The sequence below is a fragment of the Hemicordylus capensis genome, chromosome 6 (assembly GCF_027244095.1).
Source record: "Hemicordylus capensis ecotype Gifberg chromosome 6, rHemCap1.1.pri, whole genome shotgun sequence".
Taxonomy (NCBI): Eukaryota; Metazoa; Chordata; class Lepidosauria; order Squamata; family Cordylidae; genus Hemicordylus; species Hemicordylus capensis.
In genome coordinates, this window is record NC_069662.1 from 91,990,438 (window position 1) to 92,016,182 (window position 25,745).

Here is a 25,745-nt window from a genome sequence, read left to right on the forward strand (position 1 = left end):
AATCTGGTAACTGACAATGCGATTTTGTCCTACACATATCGGCTACATTCAGAAATTCTATCTCATGAATGTGCGAGGAAAGGATATGTGGGGCAGGCACAACTCCTCCCCTCCCTCACACACACACCCACCCATGCAGGACATGATCAGAAACAAGAGTTTTGTCTGATTAGACTGTTAGGCATCCAGCAGAGTGAAAATGAGCAGAGTACGTTATTAGTTTTCTGTGCTACTGAAACTATGTAACCATAGGCAGAGGTGAGATATGTGGCAAGATAGGCCATTGGGATAGTCATGCAGATCCTTCACAATATGTTAGTTTTTTAATTTGTTCTAAATAAATGGTAAACAGCAACATATCAAGCATAGTAACTTATAAGTTTAATATCTATACATACTTATAACTCTCAACCTGCCGACAAGAAGAGATGGTAATGAAGGAATCTGTTCGAGAGCTGTATGTTAGTGGACCAGGCAGAAGAAATCCAGGTAGAAAACGACCAAAAGAATAGCTTTCTTGCTCAAACAACATAAGCATTCCATCCACAGACTGTATGCAGATCAAATCACGACCTAAATAACGAGACAAAGCAGAATACATAAGTTCTTCTATTTGGCAAAAATAAATAAATAAATAAATGACCCTGAATTGTTATTGAAACAGAGCGTGTATATGCAAACATGCAAGTACATGTATAAATGTACTATGGAATTACTGGTAAATCCTTTGATACTTAAATCATATATTGACTGAGTAACGTGAAATTATATTTACTAGGACTATGCATCAGAAACTTGATTTGATTCAGAGGAACCTATCTCCAGTGCTGCATGGAGGCAGCTGCTCTCAGTGCTGTTCCTCACATTTCCAGCACCAGTGGAGCCCTTCTACTGGAGTCTGTAGGGTCAGCTGGGAAGGCATGCAGAGATGTGCTTGGAAGAACTGCACTTCCTAGATTTCCCCATGTGCCTTCCCAGCAGCATCTGCACAGCACCAGGGTAGGTGTACATGCTGCAAATTCAACAGAATCAGAGTGTCTGATACCAGGGGTGTAGCAAGGTTGGAGGGGGCCCAGAGACAAGATTTTAAAATGGGCCCCTCGCTGATATACAACACACTTCACAATATATAGTGCACTCACACTCACATCCCCATTATGAATACGGTGAATATCCAGTTCACATTGAATCTAGTTTTTTTACTCTCTGCTCCTGCTGATCTCCAAGAGACTCAATGTAATTCATAGGGGGTGCAACATGGGTGGGTGGGGAGTCATGTGAGGTGCCTCTGGGGGGGCCCTCGAGGCAGTGGGGCCCCAAGACGACTGCCTCCCCTTGCCTAATGGTAGTTACACCCCTGTCTGATACACAGTCCTATGATTCACTAAGCTGTTTCTTCATGTAACAGCTGCTATTATATGGATGGCTCCAAGTGCTTTTTATTAGCAATTCACATTAAAATTTAAACAGTAATGAGTTATAAGATACTAGATACCTTGGCTACATGTCACTACATCAGCAATAAGAGATGTATAACCATATTTTCAGCAATTTCTCCCTTACTGTTTACTCAGTATGCTATCAGTCAACAATACTATTTGCAAAATAGCATTTTTAAAAATCCACTCTATATCCATGCATGCAACATTCATGAAAATAGTTGACAATTACCAAAAGTGTAGTCATGTCAGTCTGTTGTGGCAAAAACAGCAAAGGCTTGTGGCTCTTTAAAGACTAACAAATTTAATTAGTACATGTTTTCATGGACTACAGCCCACCTAATCAGATGCATAAAGCATTGACGTCAGTTGACCTGTGTTATGTGTGTGTGTGTGTGTGTGTGTGTGCAAGAGGAGTGAGATAAAAGAGGTGCCTCTCATGGTGGGAGAAAAGTAAGGTAAAGGTAAAGCGTGCCATCAAGTTGGTGTTGACTCCTGGCGCCCACAGAGCCCTGTGGTTTTCTCTGGTAGAATACAGGAGGGGTTTACCATTGCCTCCTCCTGAGCAGTATCAGATTATGCCTTTCAGCATCTTCCTATATCGCTGCTGCCCAATATAGTACTAGCAGGGATTTGAACTGGCAACCTTCTGCTTGTTAGTCAAGCATTTCCCCACTGTGCCACTTAAGGTGACAAATCATAGCTAAAATACAGCTGTCCACAATGGAAATTTTTTTAAACCAAAAAACATTACTGTACATACAGAAACCTCACCAGCAGCGAAAGGGAATGCTGGGAAGGAAAAAATGCTGGGAAAGCAAAGGAAGAAGAGTGGAGAGGTGGAAGGCCAAAAAAACAAGTACAGAGGAGGATAGAACTTATCCAGGCACAAAGAATGAAGGGAGGAAAGGAGACTAACAAGTAAAAAGGAAAAAAGGTAACAAACAAAATGAATTGAGCCAGTTTGGCTACATCCCTAGAGGAAGCTGCAGAACGTGGCTTGAGGGAAGGGCAGAGAAAAAAATGGAACTGAGGCAAAAAGAAGCTGATCAGAGAAGTCTGTGAAGAACCCTCACAGCACTTGGCAGCAGCCTATGAGGTAATGTGATGGGGAACAAGCTACTGTTGCCAAGCAGTAATTGAGGGGAAGGGAGGGCCCTACACACAAGATTGGACATAGGAAGTGAGGACAGAAATGTGCAGGAATGTGGCTGCTGACTGGCCAGCAGCACCCCTGTAAAAACAGGCAACAGCAGCAGCAGCCTGTGTAGGGCACTGCTGGCCAGTTAGCAATCACACATCAAAGTAGAGTTGTCTACACTGCCCACTGTGCCTAACTTGACCATGTGATTCCTGTCAGTAAGGGTATCCACAGACATCCTCTTCTAGACATTACTCAGTAGTAGTGGCCATTTATTACCAGCCCTCCACCTTAAAGGCTACAGCACAAAATAGGGAAGGAGTTATGTGCTCTGAGGGCAGGAGGGGCACTACAAAGACTGATCAGTGGCTAGAAGAAGTTGGATAAAGTAGACAATGCCCTAAATATCAGGAAATGGCTGAGATATGTAGCTAAACAAAGGAAAAGCCAATGAGAATTTAGGTAGAACTACACATAGGGCCTACAGACTGGGGGCTGTGAGCTACTGGCAGAAAGGAAGTGGGCAAGGGAGAGAAGAATTCTTCACAGGGTTGCTGGGTACCCATCCCCTGATATCTCTCCCTGACTCTACATACTCTTGTATGAAGTTTTGTTTCTAGCCATGCTAACAATTTTTCTTTTCCTAGAAGAAGCCGCATTCCAAACTATTTAAGCTTCCTGAGAAGCTGAACATTCTGTTATCACCACACAGGTTCGACCAGTCAACATCAGAGACTTTAATACAGTATTATGTTTATGGTAGTAAACACAAGGAGCTGTCATACTAAATCAACCAATGGTCCATCTAATCCAGTATAGTATACACTGACTGTAGCAGTTCTCTTAGGCCTTTCCCAGATCTACTGCCTTTCAGTGGAGATAATAGGGACTGAGTACAGGACCATATACATCAGGACAACTAGTTTGAGCAAAGGGGGACCAAAAGGATGGCAAAAACATTGAATGGGGAGCAAAGATTTTTGCTATACATTAAATACTTATAGTGGTAAGACAATTAATGCTCTCAGTTTATTCACCGTATTAATGAAGCTTGCTCAATGTTTTCAAAAATGGGCCAACATTTTTCAGAAATGGGTCAGAAGCCTCTTAGAAAATACTGCATTTTTTGATTAGGTCAAACCTTCCAGTCTGCTTTCCAAGCCTATGTTCTTTTCCTGTCCAAGACCATATGGCAAGAAAGACTGGCGAGGGGAGAGAGGTCGTACCAGGTGAGCTGAAGTCTGCAGGGGAGATGACCTCTTCCCTATGCTCACATGATCTCACTCAGTCCAGTTTCTGGCTAGGAAGGAAACTAAGTGGTTGGCCTAGCTCCTGGGAAGCTGGAGAAGTCTTCCGCCCACTTGACTGCAGTGGCTTCTGCTGCTTGTTCTGGGTAGAGGAGTGACTGAAAGAAGTTTCTTTAAACAATGGAGGCCATTAAAATAATTAATTCAAGCTATAGAACCAGAATATACTATGACTGTATTGTCTAAAACTTTACTGTAAAGTTCAAGTCTAGTGGATGGGGGAGCAGGAAATATTTCGGAAGAAGGACCTCTATCTCTTACTAGCCCTTGGAGTCATCCCTGTTATAAATCTGTACTCTAGCATGATTTATGGCCACTACCCAGATGTTTACTAGGAGCAGGGGGGATTATTTCAAATAGTTTTAAGAATTATGTTTCATCGGGTTGGGTGTTCTATGTAAAAATGTAAATATTTATGAACAATAAAACCTCCCAAATATTTAACTTTTGACATCAAGTGTACATGAAATAAGTTTATTTTTCTGATCATCTATCAATATCACATACTTTAAAATGTAACTAGTTTTAATTATAATATTCAATCAATCAATCAATCACCTTTATTTCGGCCTTAGAACAACATAAGAGTAGTAGAATATGTGAGGTACAAGCAGGAGTACAATATAAAATATAATACAGTTATGAAGCTATGAAAGTACAGGATAATAAGGTGGGGGGGGGAAATAAAATTTAAAATTTAAAATAGAACTGAGAATGTCTACGAGAGAAGTCTGCCTCCTAATAAAGAGTTGGCCAGAAGGGCTCTATGTGTGAGAGTACTTAAAAATAATTAAGAGTGTTTAAAAATACATAAGAAAATTTAAAATATGAAAATGAAAGGAGGTTACAATAGCTTGTGTGAGAGCTGAGGCAAAGACTGGACTCAATCCACGGTCCCTCTAAGCGGGAGCTGTCATGGCCCTGCGGATTCTACACACTGCAGCACAGAACTTTGCAGCATTGTATGTGATGGTGGGGTCTTCGTCTGAGAGGAGCAGCAGAGTATAGTACTGGCAGGATGAGGTTGGCGCAACTATCTCTGTAAAAGGGGCAGAACAAGAGAACGTGCATTATAGTTGCAATTACAAGGACATAGTCTCTCTGCAGGTCGAATCTTCCTGAACCTACCTTCTAGAACAGCTGATGGGAGAGCATGGCAACATGCCAACGTGAAGGCCCTCCTATGGGCTGGGATTTCCAGCAGTGACAGATATGCAGTAGAAGAGTGGAGGTATCTCAGACTTTCCGATATGGGGAAGTTTGGAACCCTACCTAGGTCTGTTTGGCATTTCATGTCCATTATCCTTTGTTTAAGCACAGATTTGGCCTGGTCATATCCCATAGCCAGTAAAATGGGAAGAGAGAATCCCAAACTTTACAATTTGGTCTGGATAGCTCTTTTCCAAGAGGATAGGAAGAAGTCCTGTAGAGTCAGGGGGACCAATCTATAAGGAAGGAAGGCTAGTTGAACCCTATAGGTAAGGGCCAGCCATACTCTAGCCTCCACCTTCATCATTCCGGTCTCTAATAGCAAAGTGGCATTCGAAACGCAATGTGGGATTTTGAGGGCAGCTCTTAAAAATTGGATTGTACCAGTTCCAAGGGGACAATAATTATTATATTGTCTTCATTTTAATAAGGGATTGTACAATCACTTATTAACTCAGTTTAGAGATAACAATATTCTTATTCCTAAAGATAATTACAACTTTCCTTACAGTCATTCAATTATATCATATTCCCGTCATTCCATATATCACTGGAAGTTGCTGACATGCCTGCGTGCACTCATGCTGTCACACACAGGCATGTCAGCAACTTCCAGTCATATCCGGAAGATGAGGGCAACGGGGTGGCAGGGAGGTATGCTGCTGCCCTGATGGAATGTTAAAAACCCCGATGCCAGCAGGGGGGAAGCCGCGGGAGGGATAAGTGCACCCTCCTCCTACTCTTAAAGGGAGACCCCCGCTGCCTTCGAAGCACCCTGCCGCAGTTCCGTGCACATCCCTAGAATGCATTGCTTTTAAACAATGGTAGCTTAAGTGGGAAAGAGAATGGCCACATCTGCCACGTTAAATTGCTTAAAATAAAAATATTTTACATTATAAAAAAGTATAGTTCACTTAGAATTTTTTCAAGAAGATTTGATTTGTCTCTGTAATACTGTGTTCTAATATTAACCAAGATTTCTCTGCTTTACAGTAAAAATCCTACCACAGCAGTATTACTGAGCAGGTAAAATATTATTAATGTAATAAATAATGATATATAGTTTAAAGCAAATCTCAAACAATATTTCAAACCTTTCCCAATTCAAATAAAACTGCCTTTTAAAAAGAAAACAATCTCTATTATTAAACATAAGGTGCATTATCTCAAGGTGTAAAAGTTCTTTTATTCTTTTACTGACTGTTGATCAGAAACACATTTCCATTATACCAAAAGCTTTAATAAAAAAGCTAGCAGTTTCAGTTAACAAAATCGTAAATCAGGATATTAAAAAGTATTTCCATCACTTTTAAAAAGAATCCTGTTTCCCTTATTAAACATGAAATAGAATGAAACAGCACATTAATCATGACATCTAAAAGGAAGTTAGCTAACCAATGAAAATTAATCTGTTCATATTAGAAAAGGCATATATCATTTGTATTTTATACAAAAAATAAGCTTCAGTATATGCAGTATACTTGCAGTCCAAAAATAGTCATACTACCACATAACCATTTACAGAAAGTCAGACAAAATAGTATTAAATTAATAAAATAAAAAATACATTTTTCTACAACTGTAAGAGAGAAAGACCAAATATATAATTAGACTCTACTCCTTAAGCCTCTGGCTATACATTTCACTGACATGTTAAATTTGATTATTTGTTCCCTTTGCGACACATTTAGTTCTTGATATTTTGAAGTTCATTTCAGATTTCCAAGGGGTGGTAATTTTAAGACTTTCCTGTTGCTTTAGTAGGAAAACTCATCCATCTTTTCAGGAAATGTAAACTCTTTACAGTTTAAGTCAATGAACAAATGCTTCCCATTACTAAATTCAATAATTTTAACAGAATTATAGGTTTAACATGTAGAATTCTTAAAGCATTTTCTGAAGAGGCCAATTGTTTTAGAATTATGACTCTCCTAAACTTCCTACAATGGGACATGTTTTTTAAATTATAGAACAGGATATATGGCTTCTGTTCAATCTAGACTTTATTGTTTATAACATTAAAAACTGTTCATTTATATTCTATAAATATATACTCTTTCACACACATATACATAACCTCCTATAGGTAGACAGTTGGTTGTTAAAATTTGAAAAATCGTTAGCATTGTTAGACAACAACTACTTTTCTAGACCAAATATTCAAACAATAAATTACTAGACAGGTTTTAGTATGATCAAACAAGGCTCTTCTTACATATCTCTGCACAGTTGTCCGTCAGTTTTACCTATCAATACTTTAGGAACATCAAAAAGTCATAGGGTTCTTAAAAATACATCTGAGATTTATTTACTTAATTAAATAATAATAATACACATGTCTAACGCTTTCCCCACCACAAGAATCTATATTATTAATTCTCCAAGACGGGCCATGCGTGGGGACATAGTAGAAAGGAGGCGATTGGCTGACAGTGTTTGCAAGCAGAAGCACCTGTTTGGGCAGTGGGTATTCCATATGCAGATAGGGAGAAGGCTCCTGTGAGAGCAGAAGCACCATGGTGATTGGGCAGTGGGGATTCCATCTGCAGATAGGGAGGAGGAACCTGTGGCACTGTGGTGATTGGGCAGTGGGAATTCCCTATGCAGATAAGGAGGAGGAGCCTGTGATGGTTAAGGTCAGTTGCAATGCAACTGTTACTGGTCGGAAGATGTTCTTGATTGTAGAGGAGAGAAATATCTCTCTCTCTCTCTCTCTCAAAGAATAGCAGGCTGGGGTCTGCAAAAAGATGGGTCGTGAGGGAGGAGGAGCCCCTTCAGGAGAAGGAGGCTGCCATTGTGTGAATTAGATGAGGAAACAAGATGAACAAAATCTGTTAACTCAGAGAGGAAGGGAGAGAGAGAAAAAACATGAAGGGAGGGGGGAGAAAGAGTGGGGAAGAGCGAGTTGAGGAGAGAAAAAGAGAAAAAGGGGAGAAATAATGGCAGCAGCAAGGAGGTGGGCAGACAGCGGGCAAAGCCCTACCAGCCAGGAGGAGAAGGTGGGAGGCGGCGGCAGGATGGCCTGGCCCTGGCCCACCCAATGGAGAGAGCTGTGGGGGGAGAGCAAGCGAGCGAGCAAGCGGCAGGGGGAGAGCGAGCGAGCGAGCAAGCGGCGGGGGGAGAGCGAGCGAGCGAGCAAGCGGCGGGGGGAGAGCGAGCGAGCGAGCAAGCGGCGGGGGGAGAGCGAGCGAGCGAGCAAGCGGCGAGGGGAGCGAGCGAGCAAGCGGCGGGGGATGCCACAGGCTCAGTGCACAACTGCACAGATGCTCTGTGCGGGGTCAGCTAGTATTGTTATTGCAACAAGTGCCTTCTTCCTCAATCAATAGTTCAACTAAAAAATTATACTTTTGTTCACCAAACTCTGAATTTACTGTTTAGGCAAACCCACTCTAACAGATTTCCTTACCATGCAAGAAAATTAAAGTGATGCTGAGGTAGCATCTCTCCGAACATTTTAGAGAATATTCCCTCAATAGTTAAATGGCTTTACTTTCTACAGATTGATTTAATCACATGGGAAATCCTGAACAACCTTCAAGGTCAATCCCAACGAATATCAAATAATCATACTGAACACTGCTATATTCCTGGCAAAATTCGCATTGTCTGGGCTATTCAAACGGCTTCTTCAGACTTCGGGGAAGAGCTGACCATTTGGAAGAGTAAGTAACAGCAGGTGATATCAATGAAAGGAGAGTAAAAAGGACCCTCCTTCCCCAAACCCTACTTCCTAGAGATTGAAGAATATTACTAGTTATATGCTTTAACAGTACATTGGCAGCATATTACTAGTTATATGCTTTAACAGTACATTGGCAGCTAACTAAATGTCCATTTACACACTGCAAAAGATCTGTGAATCATCCTCACAATCAATAGGTTAGCAACAATTCTTCTAATGTAACTTGACTGGTTGATTGATTGAGCTCAGTCAAGTCAGTGTCACCTCTTAGCAACCACATAGATAGATTCTCTCCAGGATGATCTGTTATCAACTTAGCCTTTGTCTCTCAGTGGTGCATTCATTGCTGTCGTGATCGAGTCCATCCACCTTGCTGCTGGTCGTCCTCTTCTTCTCTTTCCTTCCACTTTTCCCAGCATTATGGACCTCTCAAGGGAGCTGGGTTGTAGCATAATGTGCCCAAAGTATGACAGTTTGAGCCTGGTCTTTTGTGCCTCAAGTGAAAATTCTGGATTGATTTGTTCTATGATCCATTTGTTTGTTTTCCTTGCTGTCCATGGTATCCTCAAATGTCTTCTCCAGTACCAGAGTTCAAAAGCGTCAATATTTTTTCTGTCTGGCTTCTTCAAAGTCTAGCTTTCACATCCATAGAGTGTCGCAGGGGAAACCACTGTCCCAACAATTCTAATCTTTGTAGGTATAGACACATCACAGCATCTAAATATCTTTCCCAAGGCCTTCATTGCAACGCTACCAAGTGCTAGTCTGCGGCATATTTCTTGACTGCTAGATCCTTTACTGTTGATAGTCGATCCTAGAAGGCAGAAGCTATCCACCACTTCAAGGTCTTCATTATCAATTCTGAGGCTGGTTGCTGTACCCATTGTCATTAGTTTAGTCTTCTTTACATTTAGTTGTAGTCCCATTTTTTCACTGTGCTCCTTGACTTTCATTACTAGAGCTTGCAGATCATCCGCGTTCTCAGCTATCAGAGTAGTGTCATCAGCGTAGCACAGGTTATTTATGTTTCTTCCTCCAACTTTAAAACCATGCTCATCTTCTTCCAATCCAGCTTCTCTCAGTATATGTTCAGCATGTAAGTTGTCCTTGTACAGCAGGGACATCTACATCCAAGATACTCTAGAAGATATTTCCTACTTGCAAAAACCTCTAGTATGGGAAGATGAAGTTAGATCAATACTCTGGTCATTACCAAGTCAGAAGGCTACAGGAACTGATGGAATAGCTACAGAAATATGGCAGGCAACAGAACTATGCCAAACTATGCCAAACTCTAGCCAAACTATGCCAGCAAATCTGGAGAATGATACAGTGGCCAACAGAAATGGGCTAATACTGACCTATAAGCAATTTTCCTTGCATCGTCTTTCACATTTATGTGTGTCAATTTAATACACACTTTTGCAGCATGGATCAACTAAAATAAAATTACAAAACTATATTATATTCATATTTTGCTCACCTTCTTTTTGCTATTGGTTTTTTAAATGTAATAACCAAATTTGGATTTGACACTTCAGTCTTTTAAACTGAGTCTTCCAAATCCAAGGCCTGAAATGTCCATTTCAAAAAACTTACTTCAGGCAACTGAGTTTGCCAGAAAATGGAGCCCATTGTGTTCACTGCAAATCAGATAGAACCACTTCATATACACTACAGAGTCGAGAACTTCTGCCACAAGCAGCTCATCCCACAAATTCCCTTAAGAATTAAAACCTGGCTTCCTGCGACAGAGCCAGCGTGGTGTAAGTGGTTAAAGTGCTGGACTAGGACCGGGGAGACCCGAGTTCAAATCCCCATTCAGCCATGATACTAGCTGGGTGACTCTGGGCCAGTCACTTCTCTCTCAGCCTAACCTACTTCACAGGGTTGTTGTGAGGAGAAACCTAAGTATGTAGTACACCACTCTGGGCTCCTTGGAGGAAGAGCGGGATATAAATGCAAAATAATAATAATAATAATATTATAATAATTCCCCAAGCCTCGGGAGCATATGTTCCCTGCTCCCCTTCACATGCAAAGCTTGAAACAACTTTATTTCAAATTCTAGCTTCAAGCAAGCCAAGATTACTTATGATGTCCAAATCAAGTAAAACTGGGTTATTATCCAAAATAAACCAGAATCTGCACCTGAAATTGTATTCTAGATTCAGATTCTGGTTTATTTTGGAACTCTGGCTACAACAAACTAAGATTGTTCAATATAGATGTAACAAGGGTTCCCGGTTTATTCTTAATCTCAATTGAAAGCAGAACTTTTCCTCAACTTCCATGCAAAGAGAACTGGGGAGCACATCTCCTGAGGCCCCAGGAGCTGACATGAAACCTGCGTTACATCTAAATATGCTCAAGTTCCAGAAATAAGGGGAAAACTTAAATCACCATCAAAAATATTTAGGATCTGGAGACACTGCATTCTAATTATGTCTATTTAAAAGTACATGTTACACACTAAATAGTAAAAATACCATATTGTTTCTCAGACTGTATTCACACACAGCCATATCTTAGAAGTAATTGCATCAGATTTTTAACTACAGTACTTTATTTCAAAGTTAAACGTCCACCCTGACAAACTGTTCCAAAATTAGGAAGGAGCTACCATAATTGCACTAGAAAGATATATCACCACAGACAGAAGCAGGCACAGAGTTAATAGTGGAGATGACACTCACAATATTCTTACAAAATGTAAGGCCTTAAGGTTTATTATTTGACAAGTCAAAGGCCTGTGAAAAAGTGGTGAGTGGTGAAAAAGCGGCAGGGAACAATTTATTTTGTGTGCCACCTTTCTTCCTTTTCACTTGTTAGTCTCTTTTCCTCCCTTCTTTCTTTGTGCCTGGATAAGTTATATCCTCCTCTGTACTTGTTTTTCTAGCCTTCCACTCTCCACTCTTCTTCCTTTGCTTTCCCAGCATTTTTTCCTTCTCAGCATTCCCTTTTGCTGCTGGTGAGGTTTCTGTATGTACAGTAATGTTTTTTGGTTTAAAAAAATTCATTGTGGACAGCTGTATTTTAGCTGTGGTTTGTCACCTTAAGTGGCGCAGTGGGGAAATGCCTGACTAACAAGCAGAAGGTTGCCGGTTCAAATTCTACCAAATAAAACTACAGGGCTCTGTGGGTGCCAGGAGTTGAAATTGACTTGACAGCACACTTTTCCTTTTCCTTTGGACTGTTAGTGATGGAGTGTCTTAAACTGTCAGCAGATTAAGTTGGCAGTGATGTGGAATGAAATTTTTTCCATGGGAAATTTCCCCATACTTTATTTTTCTGATGGAAATTTTTCCATTTCTAAAATTTCATTCTCTGACATCCAGATTAGCATTGCAGACATGCAACAGTAGTCTGAAACTCACACTATTGAGCATGCACAATGTTAGTCTGGATGTTCAGCATTATTTCACAAAATTTAATAGTAACAATTAATGGAGGCCAATGCAATATTAGGCAAGTTCAGCAATTTCAAATTTGTAATTAATGTTTTTCAGGTGATTATACCTAGAAAGTGCATGAGAGGACACACATGTTGTATTAATTTATTGAGCATTCCAATAAAGGTGTTCCCATATAAAGCTCTGATTTTGTTTCAGTATGACAATTAAAACACAAGTGTATTTCTTGATTCCCCCCCAAACAAATATTTCAGTTCGATTCCTTGACTACTTTAAAAATTTCTGAGGTACAGAGTGGGGAATTAATTAGGTAAAGGTGTGAGTTGGGGGGGTTAACTGTATACAGGTGAAACTCGGAAAATTAGAATATCGTGCAAAAGTCCATTAATTTCAGTAATGCAAATTAAAAGGTGAAACTGATATATGAGACAGACGCCTTACATGCAAAGCGAGATAAGTCAAGCCTTAATTTGTTATAATTGTGATGATCATGGCGTACAGCTCATGAAAACCCCAAATCCACAATCTCAGAAAATTAGAATATTTCATGGAACCAAGAAGACAAGGATTGAAGAATAGAACAATATTGGACCTCTGAAAAGTATACAGTGTACTGTGCTTGATTGGCCAGCAAACTCGCCTGACCTGACCCCATAGAGAATCTATGAGGCATTGCCAAGAGAAGGATGAGAGGCATGAGACCAAACAATGCAAAATTGCTGAAGGCCGCTAATGAAGCATCCTGGTCTTCCATAATACCTCATCAGTGCCACAGGCTGATAGCATCCATGCCATGCCACATTGAGGCAGTAATTGCTGCAAAAGGGGCCCAAACCAAGTACTGAATACATATGCATGCTTATACTTTTCAGAGGTCCGATATTGTTCTATTCTATTAGGATCCAGGAGAAAGTCAGGAGCTGCGTTAAAAGTAAAGAAAAAGATATGAGTAAGGAGCAAAGCTCTCTAAAAGTGGCACTGGATGATGGATTTTGCTTAGCAGAACTCCAAAGATAGCTTAAGCCTGCAGCTCCTTTGTGTCAAGAGGCCAGTGTTGAGATCGACATTGATGTCGAGTGAAGGCCAGAGGGAGATGGGGCTGAGTGGGAGATAGTCGTAGGCTCTCCATAATGAGCAATCTCTGTTACAATCTCCTTCTTGCCCTTATCCCAATGCTTTTTGGAAGGAGGCACGGCCTCAGTATCTTCGCCACGGTGTCATTTACAGCATGTGGCGTCTGAAGGTGGCTTTGGTGCCTTAAATGGGGTATCCGAACCCAATGTTGTGGCACTCCTAGTCGAGGATTTGGACTGTACCTCCACAGTCCTCAACTTTGATATCAACAACATGCTCGAAGATGAAGGAACAGGCGAGTCTGCAGGAGAACAGGGCATTGGAATGCCAGGATGAAGCACCTCATCATATAGCACAGCCTGAAGGCGTAGCGCCCTATTTTGGAGCATTTGATGGGATAAAGTGAGGCATATTTTGTAGGTTGGAGTGTTATGCTCTTCTCCAAGACAAAGGAGACAGAGCTCATGGTCATCTGCTGAAGGGAGCTTAGCATTACAGTGGGGGCAAAGCTTAAAGGTCCTTTTTTAATCCATGAGGGAAGAAGGGGGAGACAGAATGATACTTAAATGCCGAAGTCAAAAGACAGTTCCAAGTCAGCGCTGAAGTATCTCTGTCAGTACGAGTCATAGCCCAAGAATATGTCCATTTAAAAAAAAAAAAAAAGCTAAAGAATAGTAAGGTCCAGTCCGAGTCAGAAGAGTATAACAAAGTAATGTCTCTTCCTTTTCCAGAAGAAAAAAGTTCCAACCAAGGAGCTCACTGTCTGAGGTGCCGACACAATGGTGCTCAGAAAGGAACTGAGGAGAGAAATACTAGCCTACCCAAACCAATGAAGTGCACCACGTACAGGGGTGGGGCTAAGCACTTCGAGGAGCTAGTCAATTCTGCCCGAATGGTCCTGCGCAGGCTCAGAACCCAATCTTATGAGTGCAATGGATCACGATCCAGATCAGCACAGTCTTAACCTGGGAAGTTCATTCATGCTGAAAGAAAGAAACTAAGAGATTTATCCTCTGAGCAAAGTTAAAGAAGAAAGCTAAGAAAGAAGAAAGCTAAGAAAACAAGCGTGGTGTAGTGGTTAGAGTGCTGGACTAGGACCGGGGAGACCTGAGTTCAAATCTCCATTCAGCCATGAAACTAGCTGGGTGACTCTGGGCCAGTCACTTCTCTCTCAGCCTAACCTACTTCACAGGGTGTTGTGAAGGAGAAACTCATGTATGTAGTACACTGCTCTGGGCTCCTTGGAGGAAGAGCGAGATATAAATGTAATCATCATCATCATCATCATCATCATCATCATCGCCCAGTGAGGCACTACCTTGGCGTGGTTGTGGGGCTTGTGTGCTCTGATGAAGGTGAGAGCTATGCCAGACGTCCAACCATACTGGACAGGTCTCACCAGAGGAGCCAGACAAAGAGTGCCTCTCCCATCAACAATATGGTGAGACGTAACTTTAATAAATCTATACCGGATCGGTCGTCGCCCGGGTCAACAAGGACCGCACCAGATGCTATAGTCCCTGGACATCTGGTGGCAAGTGGGCAACAGGACTCAGGATCTTCAGTTGAGCAACCAGGGCTGGAGACAGCAAAGTTACTGGAAGAAACATCGCTTAACCAAAAAAAAAATACGAAAAATGCCAACAAGGAAATAATGATCTGCTATTACAAGTCTAGTCCAACTAGAAGAGGTTATTTAAAAAGAATGTACCAAATTTGGAAAGAGAAGCATCCAGACACAGAAATAACAGAACAAAGGCTAGCAGACCAGAGAAGATTCATAATAAGAAATAAAGTATTCACAGAAGTTGAGCTGGAAGAACTGCAAAGAGCAACACAGGCTCAAGATATGGTTGAAGAATTATCACCAATTGAAGAAGTTGCTCAGGCGCAGGTGGAGGAGGTGTTGGAAATCAAGGATGCCACTGTTGCTGAACTGTTTCAAAATCAAAACCAGGCAACCTCCCCTTTGCCTTCACCTCAAAAACCCAAATGCCGTTTAACAGAAAAGCAACAAGAACTAAAGCAAAAAATAACTGAGCACATGAACCAAACAACCACCAGGGTTTGACTTCCAGCTCTAAAAACAGTTGCCAAAAAACAACTTGCTCAGGCATTAAAAGATGTCAATGCTGCACTTGCAGAAATAACAACCAAGAATTTGCAAGAAACAAACCAACTAATGTACAGTGCAGCAACAATAACAACACAAGAGCTCGGATATAAGATCAGTGGACCTGTCAAAAAAGAAAGCAGTACATCACCTAAATGGAAGATTAGATTAGAAAATAAAATCTCCAGGCTTAGATCAGATGCTAGTAAATTGAAAGATATGAAAGACAAGAAGCTGAAGAATGAAAACACCAAACATTATCTAATCCAAATATACCACCTAGATTCAAGGAAAATTAGAGAAGTCCTGGAAATAATAAAGCAGCAAATAACAGCAGTATCAAAGAAGATTAGCAGATATGAAGCCAGAATTACACAACACAGGCAGAATCTCCAATTCCAGTCGAATCAGAGACGTTTCTACCAAAGCATAGAAGGAGAAACTGCAAGAAACCTAGAAACAACAAATAAAGAAGAAACAGTACAATTCTGGCGGGAATTATGGGACAATCCAATAGATTATAATAAAAAAGCAGGCTGGATGAAAGAGGTCAAAAAATGTAACCAACAAATGCAAGATCTAATCATAACATCAGAATTAATAAGTGAAAGAGCAAAGAAAATTAAAAATTGGACTGCGCCAGGCGACGATCAACTGCATGGCTTTTGCCTTAAACACCTAACAAGCCTTCATAAACAACTATCAAAACAGTTTAATCACATTATGAAAGGCGGTGATATTGAACAATGGCTAACAACTGGGAAAACTCATCTCATCATGAAAGACCCAGCAAAAGGTGCAGTTCCAAGTAATTATAGACCGATCACCTGCCTGCCATCCATGTTCAAATTATTAACTGGAATAATAGCAGATGAAGTGATGCAACACTTATTAACTAACAAACAGCTTCCAGTTGAACAGAAAGGAAATTGCCCGAACACCAGAGGCACAAGAAAACCAGCTGCTGATTGACAAAATGATTTTAGAAAACTGCAAGAGAAGAAAAACAAATCTAAGTGTTGCATGGATTGACTACAAGAAAGCTTTTGATTCATTGCCTCACACATGGATACTAAAATGTTTAGAAACAACTGGTGTCAGCAAAAACATTCAGATATTTATTTAAAAAGCAATGAGCATGTGGAGTACACAGTTAACAATCAATGGCGAGGCACTTGGACAGGTTAGCATTAGAAGAGGCATTTTCCAAGGGGACTCACTATCCCCTCTGTTGTTTGTAATCGCCATGACCCCACTTTCACAAATATTAAACAAAACAGGCCTCGGATACCAAACATCTAAAACATCAAGTCAAATCAACCATCTGCTGTACATGGACGATCTGAAGTTGTATGGAAAGTCCCAGTCAGAAATCGAATCACTGCTAAACACTGTCCGTATATTCAGTAGCAATATAGCAATGGAGTATGGACTAGACAAGTGTGCTGCATTAATAATGATAAGAGGAAAAATAACAAAAACAGAAGGAATAGAACTGCCCAATGGAAGCAAGATCAAGAACCTGGAAGAGAAAGAACCTTACAAATACTTGGGCATTCTCCAGGCTGATAACATTGCACACACTGAAGTTAAAAGAAAAATTGGAAGTGAATTCATCAGGAGAGTTAGAAAAATCCTAAAGTCCAAACTCAATGGCGGGAACACCATACAAGCCATAAACACCTGGGCTATACCTGTTATCAGATACACTGCAGGAATAATAGACTGGACCCAGGCAGAGCTAGAGACGCTAGATCGTAAGACCAGGAAAATCATGACCGTCAATCATGCTCTGCACCCCCGCAGTGATGTAGATAGGCTCTACCTCCCTCGCATCTCAGGTGGAAGAAGAATGCTGCAAGTCCATCAAACAGTAGAGGAGAAAAGAGGCCTTGAAGAATATATCAAGGACAGTGAAGAAGATGCACTTAAAATGGTCAAGAACGAGAAACTATTCAACACCAATGAAACAAAGCAGGCCTACAAGAAAGAACAAGTCAAGAACCGAGCAGAAAAATGGAGAAATAAGCCCCTGCATGGTCAATATTTGCACAATATAAGTGGAAAATCAGACATCACCAAGACCTGGCAATGGCTTAAAAATGGCAACTTGAAGAAAGAAACAGAGGGTTTAATACTGGCTGCACAAGAACAGGCACTAAGAACAAATGTAATAAGAGCAAAAGTCGAAAAATCCACCACAAACAGCAAGTGCCGCCTTTGTAAAGAAGCAGATGAAACCATGGACCACCTAATCAGCTGTTGTCAAAAGATCGCACAGACTGACTACAAACAAAGGCATGACAAAGTAGCAGGGATGATACACTGGAACATCTGCAAAAAATACAAGCTACCTGTAGCCAAACATTGGTGGGACCATGAAACTGATAAAGTTGAAGAAAATGAAGATGTAAAAATATTATGGGGCTTCCAACTACAGACAAACATATGCCACACAATACACCAAATATCACTGTAGTCGAGAAGAAAGAAAAACAAGTCAAAATAATCGACATAGCAATACCAGGGGATAGCAGAATAGAAGAAAAAGAAATAGAAAAAATCACCAAATACAAAGATCTACAAATTGAAATTGAAAGGCTGTGGCAGAAAAAGACCCAAATAATCCCAGTGGTAATTGGCGCCCTGGGTGCAGTTCCAAAAGACCTTGAAGAGCACCTCAACACCATAGGGGCCACAGAAATCACCATCAGCCAATTACAAAAAGCAGCTTTACTGGGAACAGCCTATATTCTGCAACGATATCTATAACAACTGACAATAAAATTCAGCCATCCCAGGTCCTTGGGAAGGACTCGATGTCTGAATATAACAAACCAGTCAATAACGCCTGTCTGACTGTGTAAACAAGCAATAATAATAATAATAATAAAATAATTAAAATAATTTCTCTGTATCCAAAATCTATTTACATTAATGGTTAAATGCTCTGGTTCCAACATTGTTTGTCATTTATTATGCCTCATTTAAAGAGAGGCAAAAGATGCATTTAATTTTGCAACATAAAGTTCACATGATAATTTTTTTTTAACAACACCTAATAAAAATCACCTTTGCAAAATTGTGGAAAAGTAAACCTGAGTCTACCTTTCTTATAGGTTTCCTGTTACAACACTGCATGGTTTTTACATATGTAGTACTTTGTTATTAAAAAGAATTCTTCCTCCTAGCACCTTCTTTGTTGTAACACTGAAACATGCTTTGCCTTCAGGCTGAACTATAATAAAAGTAAAATGGATTCAGACACTTGGCTAAGAAAATCTAGCTTTTCTATAGCCTTTCTTCTCCTTGTAATTTTTTTCCTATAAAGGTTTTCTACTGTTTTAAAAATACAATTGTTTTTATTATTTTTGTTTTGTTTTGTTGGATCCATGGATTAACATAAAACAGATGTGTAATTCTGGAAGCCACTGTATATTTTTAAGCACTGTAAGAGCCCTTATTATTATCTTACAATGCTACTTGTGGTGTTAGATTTTTCAGAGCAGAGACATTCTAAAAATGCTATATGTCATTCAATATTCATTATCTAAAACAGCAAACATGTCCCCTTGCATTGGTAAGCAGGGATGCTCACCTTAGTCCTGCACTTGCAATGCAGCCCTTGCCATAATAATGGAACAAACTCAAGGAAGGACAGAGCCTTGAGACTTCTTGCTCCACGTCATATACAGTGTTTAGAATGCTGTTTTCCCTACAGTAAGTTATTATTAAGCAAGGGGCTACCATACATATTTGTTTTCACACAATTGATTTACTCTGGACTTTCACTTATTACAGACACAATCTTTGAGCAAATAAGCTACAAAATTACAAGCAAAGAAATATGGAGATTTCATTTCCCATGGCTAGATGTCCACAGCATAGATCCAGTATGCATAGGTTGCAGCACAAGGTGGGGTGGCTTAACCAAATCTTGAACTGTATTATAATCTTGTTATTTATACCAGACAGAACATGGACAACATACAGCAGTGCAGAAAATGGTTTCCCTAAACTCCAGAATTCTTGGTTTTGGTATTAAGCCTCAATAATGAGATAGTAAAGAAAATGGCTACATAATTTACTTCACTCTAAATGAAATATTATATTACTAGCTGGCCCGGGCGCAGAGCATCTGCACCTCTAGTTCTCCCCTCTCCTTCCCCACTCCCTCTTGGCTCTCACCCTGTTCTTCTCTCCCCCTCCCGCCGCCTCCTCTCCCCCTCCCCCGGCCACCGCTGCCATTTTCTCCCCCCCACCCCGCCTGCACGTCTGCAGCCGCATTCCTCTGCCTTTCCCGGCAGCTCGCTCGCAAGTGGATTAGCGACGGTTACGTCTTCGAGAACTATATATACAGAACATATTATACACATGTTTCAGCAATGTCTGTAAGGTCTGAGGATTACTTTCATGGGCATTAATATATAGTGGGAAAGGTAACCCAAGAGGTGGCCTCTATATTAAAAGAAAAATTGCAACTAACCATTTATTTCTATTCTCGGGGGGTTCTGGATGGGGCTGTCTTTACTTTTGGGAAGTACAGTTGGTTGACAGGCAGGGTCTATCAGCAAAGACACCACCTAAGGGGAAGGGCTTCCCCTCACTTCCCAGACTAAGCCAGAGCCTGTAGGTAAACCCCTTCACCCTCACAAATCAAGGTATATTAATAAAACACACAATATAATATTCAATAGTAGAAGCACACAAAGAAGTGAAACACTATAACACTGAAGAAAGAAAAATAGAAGGAAATCCCACTGGACCGAATTAAGTCTGATGCTGAAAAATGCAGTCATGCAAGATGAGGAGAGGAGAGCTGGTCTTGTGATAGCAAGCATGACTTGTCTCCTTAGCTAAGCAGGGTCTGCCCTGGTTGCATATGAATGGGAGACTTGATGTGTGAGTTACTGTAAGTTACTCCCCTTAGGGGATGAAGCCGCTCTGGGAAGAGCAGAGGGTTTCAAGTTCCCTCCCTGGCATCTCCAAGATAGGGCTGAGAGAGATTCCTGCCTGCAACCTTGGAGAAGCCGCTGTCAGTCTGTAGACAATACTGAGCTAGATGGGCCAATGGTTTGACTCAGTATATGGCAGCTTCCCATGTTCCTATGAGTGAGCCAGCTCATGCTTCCAATCGTGTGTGTGTGTGTGTGTGTGTGTGTGTGTGTGTGTGTGTGTGTGTGTGTGGACTGCCCCCACCCCAAACCCCCGAGAATGGAAATTCATGGTAAGTTGACCTTACCTTCTTTTGGGATGTAGAAAAGCAAGATCATCCCATGCAGGGGTTATATATTCTCATTAGCTAGAATCAACCTTTTAGTTCAAACAAAAGCTGCAACAGAAATAAATATATTGATGCACTAGTGCTTAGTGAATGTAAAGACAGATTTCCAGGTTGCTACCCTACATCCTGACTCAATTCCTAAAAGCTGCAGTAGCAGAACCTCTCAAGGAATGAGCTGTAATGCCTTCTAGTGAGAAATAACACTAGGCTGGATATCGAATGAAAGCAATCTGTTTCCATCTAGCCCCACATAAGAGGAAACCCTGGAAACCCAGGGAAGATCGTCCAGAAGACCAATTCGAGAACCTTGTGGCCTGAAAATACAGATATGAGGGTTAGACCCTGGTTGTGCCATTCTTTCTCCTTGAAATGAGAGATATTTTGAAAGAAAGAAGACAAAGCAATTCCTCAGATCTACGAAACATAATATTAACTAGAGAATAAATATGGCATATGTGGGGGACACATAGAAAATTACTTTACTAGCTTTGGGTACCTGAATGGCAGCTAACATTATATTCACCATGTTGAAGTATTTAAGCCCCTATTTTATCTTTGTGGATAAAATCTCTCATATTTGGGCCAACTTGGATTCAAACTCCACAATTAATGCAGTGTCTGAATCAGAGGTGTCCAGCGACTCCTCTTATGTGGTTAGGCTGGATCAGTTTCAGTTTGTGACCCGTGAGGATGTGGACAAGCTGCTTGGAGCGATGAGGCCTACCACCTGTTCTCTTGAGCCTTGCCCGACGTGGCCAATACTATCTGGCAGGGAGGTTGTTGTAGAAGGCCTGGTAGAGATCATAAATGCATCTCTGAGGGAAGATAGGATTCCTCCTTGTCTTAAGGAGGCAATTATTATACCCCTTCTGAAGAAGCCTGCCCTGGATTCCTCAGAGTTGAGCAACTATAGGCCTGTCTCCAACCTTCCATGGCTGGGCAAGGTAATTGAGAGGGTGGTGGCCTCCCAACTCCAGGCAGTTTGGATGAAACTGATTATCTAGCCCCGTTTCAGACCGGCTTTCGGGTGGGCTATGGGGTGGAGACTGCCTTGGTTGGCCTGATGGATGATCTCCAATTGGGAATTGAAAGAGGAAGTGTGACTCTGTTGGTCCTTTTGGACCTCTCAGCAGCTTTCAATACTATCGACCATAGTATCCTTCTGGAGCGTCTGAGGGGGTTGGGGTTGGGAGGCACTGCTTTGCAGTGGTTCCACTCCTATCTCTCGGGCAGATTCCAGATGGTGTCTCTCGGGGACTGTTCTTCAAAAACTGAACTTCGGTATGGAGTCCCTCAGGGCTCCATATTGTCTCCGATGTTGTTTAACATCTACATGAAACCTCTGGGAGAGATCATCAGGAGATTTGGTGCAGAGTGTTATCAGTATGCTGATGACACCCAAATCTATTTCTCCATGTCAACGTCATTAGGAGAAGGCATAACCTCCGTAAATGCTTGCGTGGAGGCAGTGATGGCCTGGATGAGAGGTAACAAGCTGAGACTGAATCCAGACAAGGAGGTATTTATTGTGCGGGGTCAGGAGATCATTTTGATCTGCCTGTTCGGGATGCAGTCACACTTCCCCAGAAGGAACAGGTACGCAGTCTGGGGGCGCTTCTGGACACAAAACTCTCCCTGGTGTCCCAGGTTGAGGCAGTGGCCAGAGGTGGCTTTTATCAGCTTCAGCTGATAGATACGCCAGCTGCGTCCATTTCTTGAGATAAATGACCTCAGAACAGTAGTACATCTGCTGGTCACCTCCAGACTTAACTACTGCAATGCCCTCTATGTGGGGCTGCCTTTGTACGTAGTCCGGAAACTGCAGTTAGTCCAGAATGCGGTGGCCAGATTGGTCTCTGGGTCATCTCGGAGAGACCATATCACTCCTATCTTAAAACATCTACACTGGCTGCCGGTAAGTTTCCAGGCAGAGTACAAGGTTTTGGTTATAACCTATAAAGCCCTAAACAGCTTGGGCTCTGGGTATTTAAGAGAACATCTTCTTCGCTATGTACCACACTCCCCACTGAGATCATCTGGGGAGGTTCATCTGCATTTGCCACCGGCTCATCTGGTGGCTACTCGGGGAAGGGCCTTCTCCATTGCTATTCTGAAGCTTTGGGACACACTTCCTGCTGAAATAAGAGCCTCCCTATCTCTTACAATTTTCAAAAGGGCAGTCAAGACGCATTTGTTCACCCAGGCTTTTAATTAGATACTGTTTTAATTGTGTTTTAATAGTTTTAACTTTTTAATTTTAATTGTTGAAATGTTTTAATCTTTCATTGGCTGTTTTTATTGTTTGCAAACCGCCCAGAGAACTTGCGTTTTGGGTGGTATAGAAATGTATGTATTTATTTATTTATTTAATAAATATTGATTTTATTTGATTTTTGTTTTGCCTTTAAAACCAGAACTGACTGAATCAGTACAGTTCTTTGATTCACAACGTACCCTTCTCACCAATCTCCACAGCATGATCAGTCACTTTGTGGGTTATGAGTAGAAACAGATAACCCAGGTAACTATGGTTTTAAAAAAAGTTTGTGTGTTTGTATGTTGGCTAGCAGAAGATTAATACTACTTGCCTAAATACATGAAATAAAATATCTGCTCTGTGGTTTATATGACAAATCGATTTGGTGAGATTTTATTTCTGGTATTTAGATTTCTTGAAAAATCTCCACCTTGATTATGACCTTGCAGGCTTCCTGTTGGAGAATGAAAAAACTTGTGATTCTGTGGACATCAACATTGTCGGCTTTTGCAGATATGTTGTCCCAATGGGTGAGACCTATTAGCCCCCACAATACAACCCCAGAAGGCCAAGAACACTTACGTGGTTTATTTCAGTGCTAGCTAGCTGATGCTTTCTTGGTTACAGCTGTAGATCAGGCCCTCTAAGGAACTCAATCCTGAAGGTGGGTTCCTGAGCTAAAAATGTTGACATCAAGCTTAAGGCAGGCATTCTGTGGCTCTCTTATAGGTAACCCCATGCCAAGTCTGGTTGGAAATAGACACTAATATAGTAAAATCATAGCAATATCCAAACATCCTCCATGACACTACTCTGCAGGCATGTTTGCTCTGCAGTATCTAGCTGGAAGACAGACAGAACCTCTGAAAATACCCAGGCAAAATCCACATAAATACTCATCAGGAGATTATCATACCTACTGGTTGACCTAGCACCAAAAGCTCCACTTCCGTCCAAATCCAGATCAGAGTCCTAAGCTTTAACATTGACATAAAAATTTTGCTATGAAACCAACAACTCTAGTCTCTGCATGGGAGGAAGAGCGATCATAGTTAGCCTAAAAATCCCTCTTTCCTGAATGAGATCCAAGATATCATCTGAGTGGGGAATGGAATGCTCACTTCTTGCAGGCCAAAGTGTGCCATGAAATCTACAAGCATCTTCATAAAAACCCTCAGGGTTGAAGAGGGCCTAATTGCAAACCTTCTCTAATGGAAACATTTGTCAAGATGGGATTTTGAAGGATTTAGAGATGCCACTGAGATCCTGATCCTGTTGCTGCTATAGTCACTTCAGGGTAGAACATTCCGCAATCACTAATTTCTCATGCAGTGACTAATCCACCTCAGGCTTAAAAGGACTGAAGGCTGCCATTCTTTGGGATCTTCCACTAGCCGACCATTGAGTGCCTCTGGGGCACCTTACCTTGGAGTCCAAGAGATCTGCTGCTGCTACAACAGAAAACAATCTTTAAAATTCAACAAAAATGTTATTTGCACAGTAATGCAGCAACTGAAGACATACACCATATTTGTGTGGTATTTCTTTCTTCTTGAAGGAAGAGGGGGGATTGTTCATGGGCCAATGTTAACAGGTAGTGTGCAGACATTTGTTCAATGTTCTTGCAATAAGGAACACCTTCACTCCATAGTTATGTTAGGTGCGTATTAAGCTCCACTAAAATCTGTATCAGGGACAGTCAGACCCCCACCTAAGGTGGATACTATGCCTGTTCATGGAGCATGAGATTCTCTGGAGAACTCTGAATCATGAACTTTTGAACTATAGGAGTGAGGTCTCTGTACTATTTTCATAGGTATGTTAACATAGAGACTTTTGAAACTGTGATCAAGATGTTTACTAACTCCAGGCCATTGGGGCCTGATTTCCGCAATAACCATGCCAATTAATGCTCATCTGTGATGTAACCTGAGCTGGAAAGGTTTATGTAGCACTGAGATATTAGAGATGATTGTCAATAAGGATCAGTAAGGTTATTTTGTATGTCTTCCTTTTCCTCTCTCTCTCACCCCTCCTCTCATCTTTGGAGCTGTAAAAATGCTGTACTTTAGCTACCCAGAGAAACACGGACAGGAAAATCATGCTGTTCCTATTCAAAGATAGCCACAGAGAACAATGGAGACTGTATTAGGCCGGCAGAAATATACTTTTTGCCATGATAAGATGGTAGAATGCTGTGTGAAAGGTCTATACCGAAGGGAAGGGCAGGAGAAGTTTTGAGCTGAGACAGCGTGGAGTGAAATGGCTCAAAAGGAATACAGATTGGGGGGGGGCAGTCGGGGGGGCTTTTTGGCTTTGACTTCTGACTCTTTTGGATGGCACTGCAGAGTATGGTCCAAAAAGAGACAGTTCTGAGTCAGGCCTTACTTACAGCACAGAATTTCTGTTTGTAATCTTTGCACAAGGGCAGAGTTCAGAGTAGAGATTTACCCTGTGTTTGATCCTGTGTTCGGGCTGACACTCTCAAAGATTCCGAGACTCTTCAACATCTGGGTCCAGCTTCCAGCAAGATCAGCCTTGTGTCCTAGCCTCAAGCCAACTTACCAAGCTGCTGAAGCCAGGTAATATGAATGCTTCCTTGAGAAACTCTGCTCCACTCCCATTTCTCTTCCAAATCTCTCTCTCTCCTTCTGCCTTTCTTCCAATGTTAAGGTATTATTGATATTTTCTATGTATTGCTAATCATTAGGGCAATACACACACCACTTGCCAGCTCTTATTTCTTTGTAAAAGCTCTTTATTAGTTAGTAAACTTTTAAAAGACAGTTTGGTGCCTGTGTCTTTCTCACATCTTCTGCCAAGAAA

The 25,745-nt window shown here is 41.3% G+C and overlaps 1 protein-coding gene across 14 annotated transcripts in view; it reads right to left on the minus strand.

Annotated features, from left to right (window-relative positions):
- BBS9 (Bardet-Biedl syndrome 9) overlaps positions 1-25,745 on the minus strand; it is a 430,545-nt gene that overhangs the window by 385,716 nt on the left and 19,084 nt on the right. For 13 of the 14 annotated variants that reach the window (XR_008309815.1, XM_053261618.1, XM_053261616.1 and 10 more), the window contains one exon: positions 399-573. Coding sequence is in view for 13 of the 14 variants with exons in the window: in XM_053261618.1 (XP_053117593.1) it covers positions 399-573 (175 nt within the window). In the remaining variant the exon portion in view is untranslated. Of the gene's footprint in view, positions 1-398; positions 574-20,620; positions 20,711-23,501; positions 23,597-25,745 lie in introns of all 14 variants that reach the window. The other variant, XM_053261622.1, reaches the window with a different exon arrangement.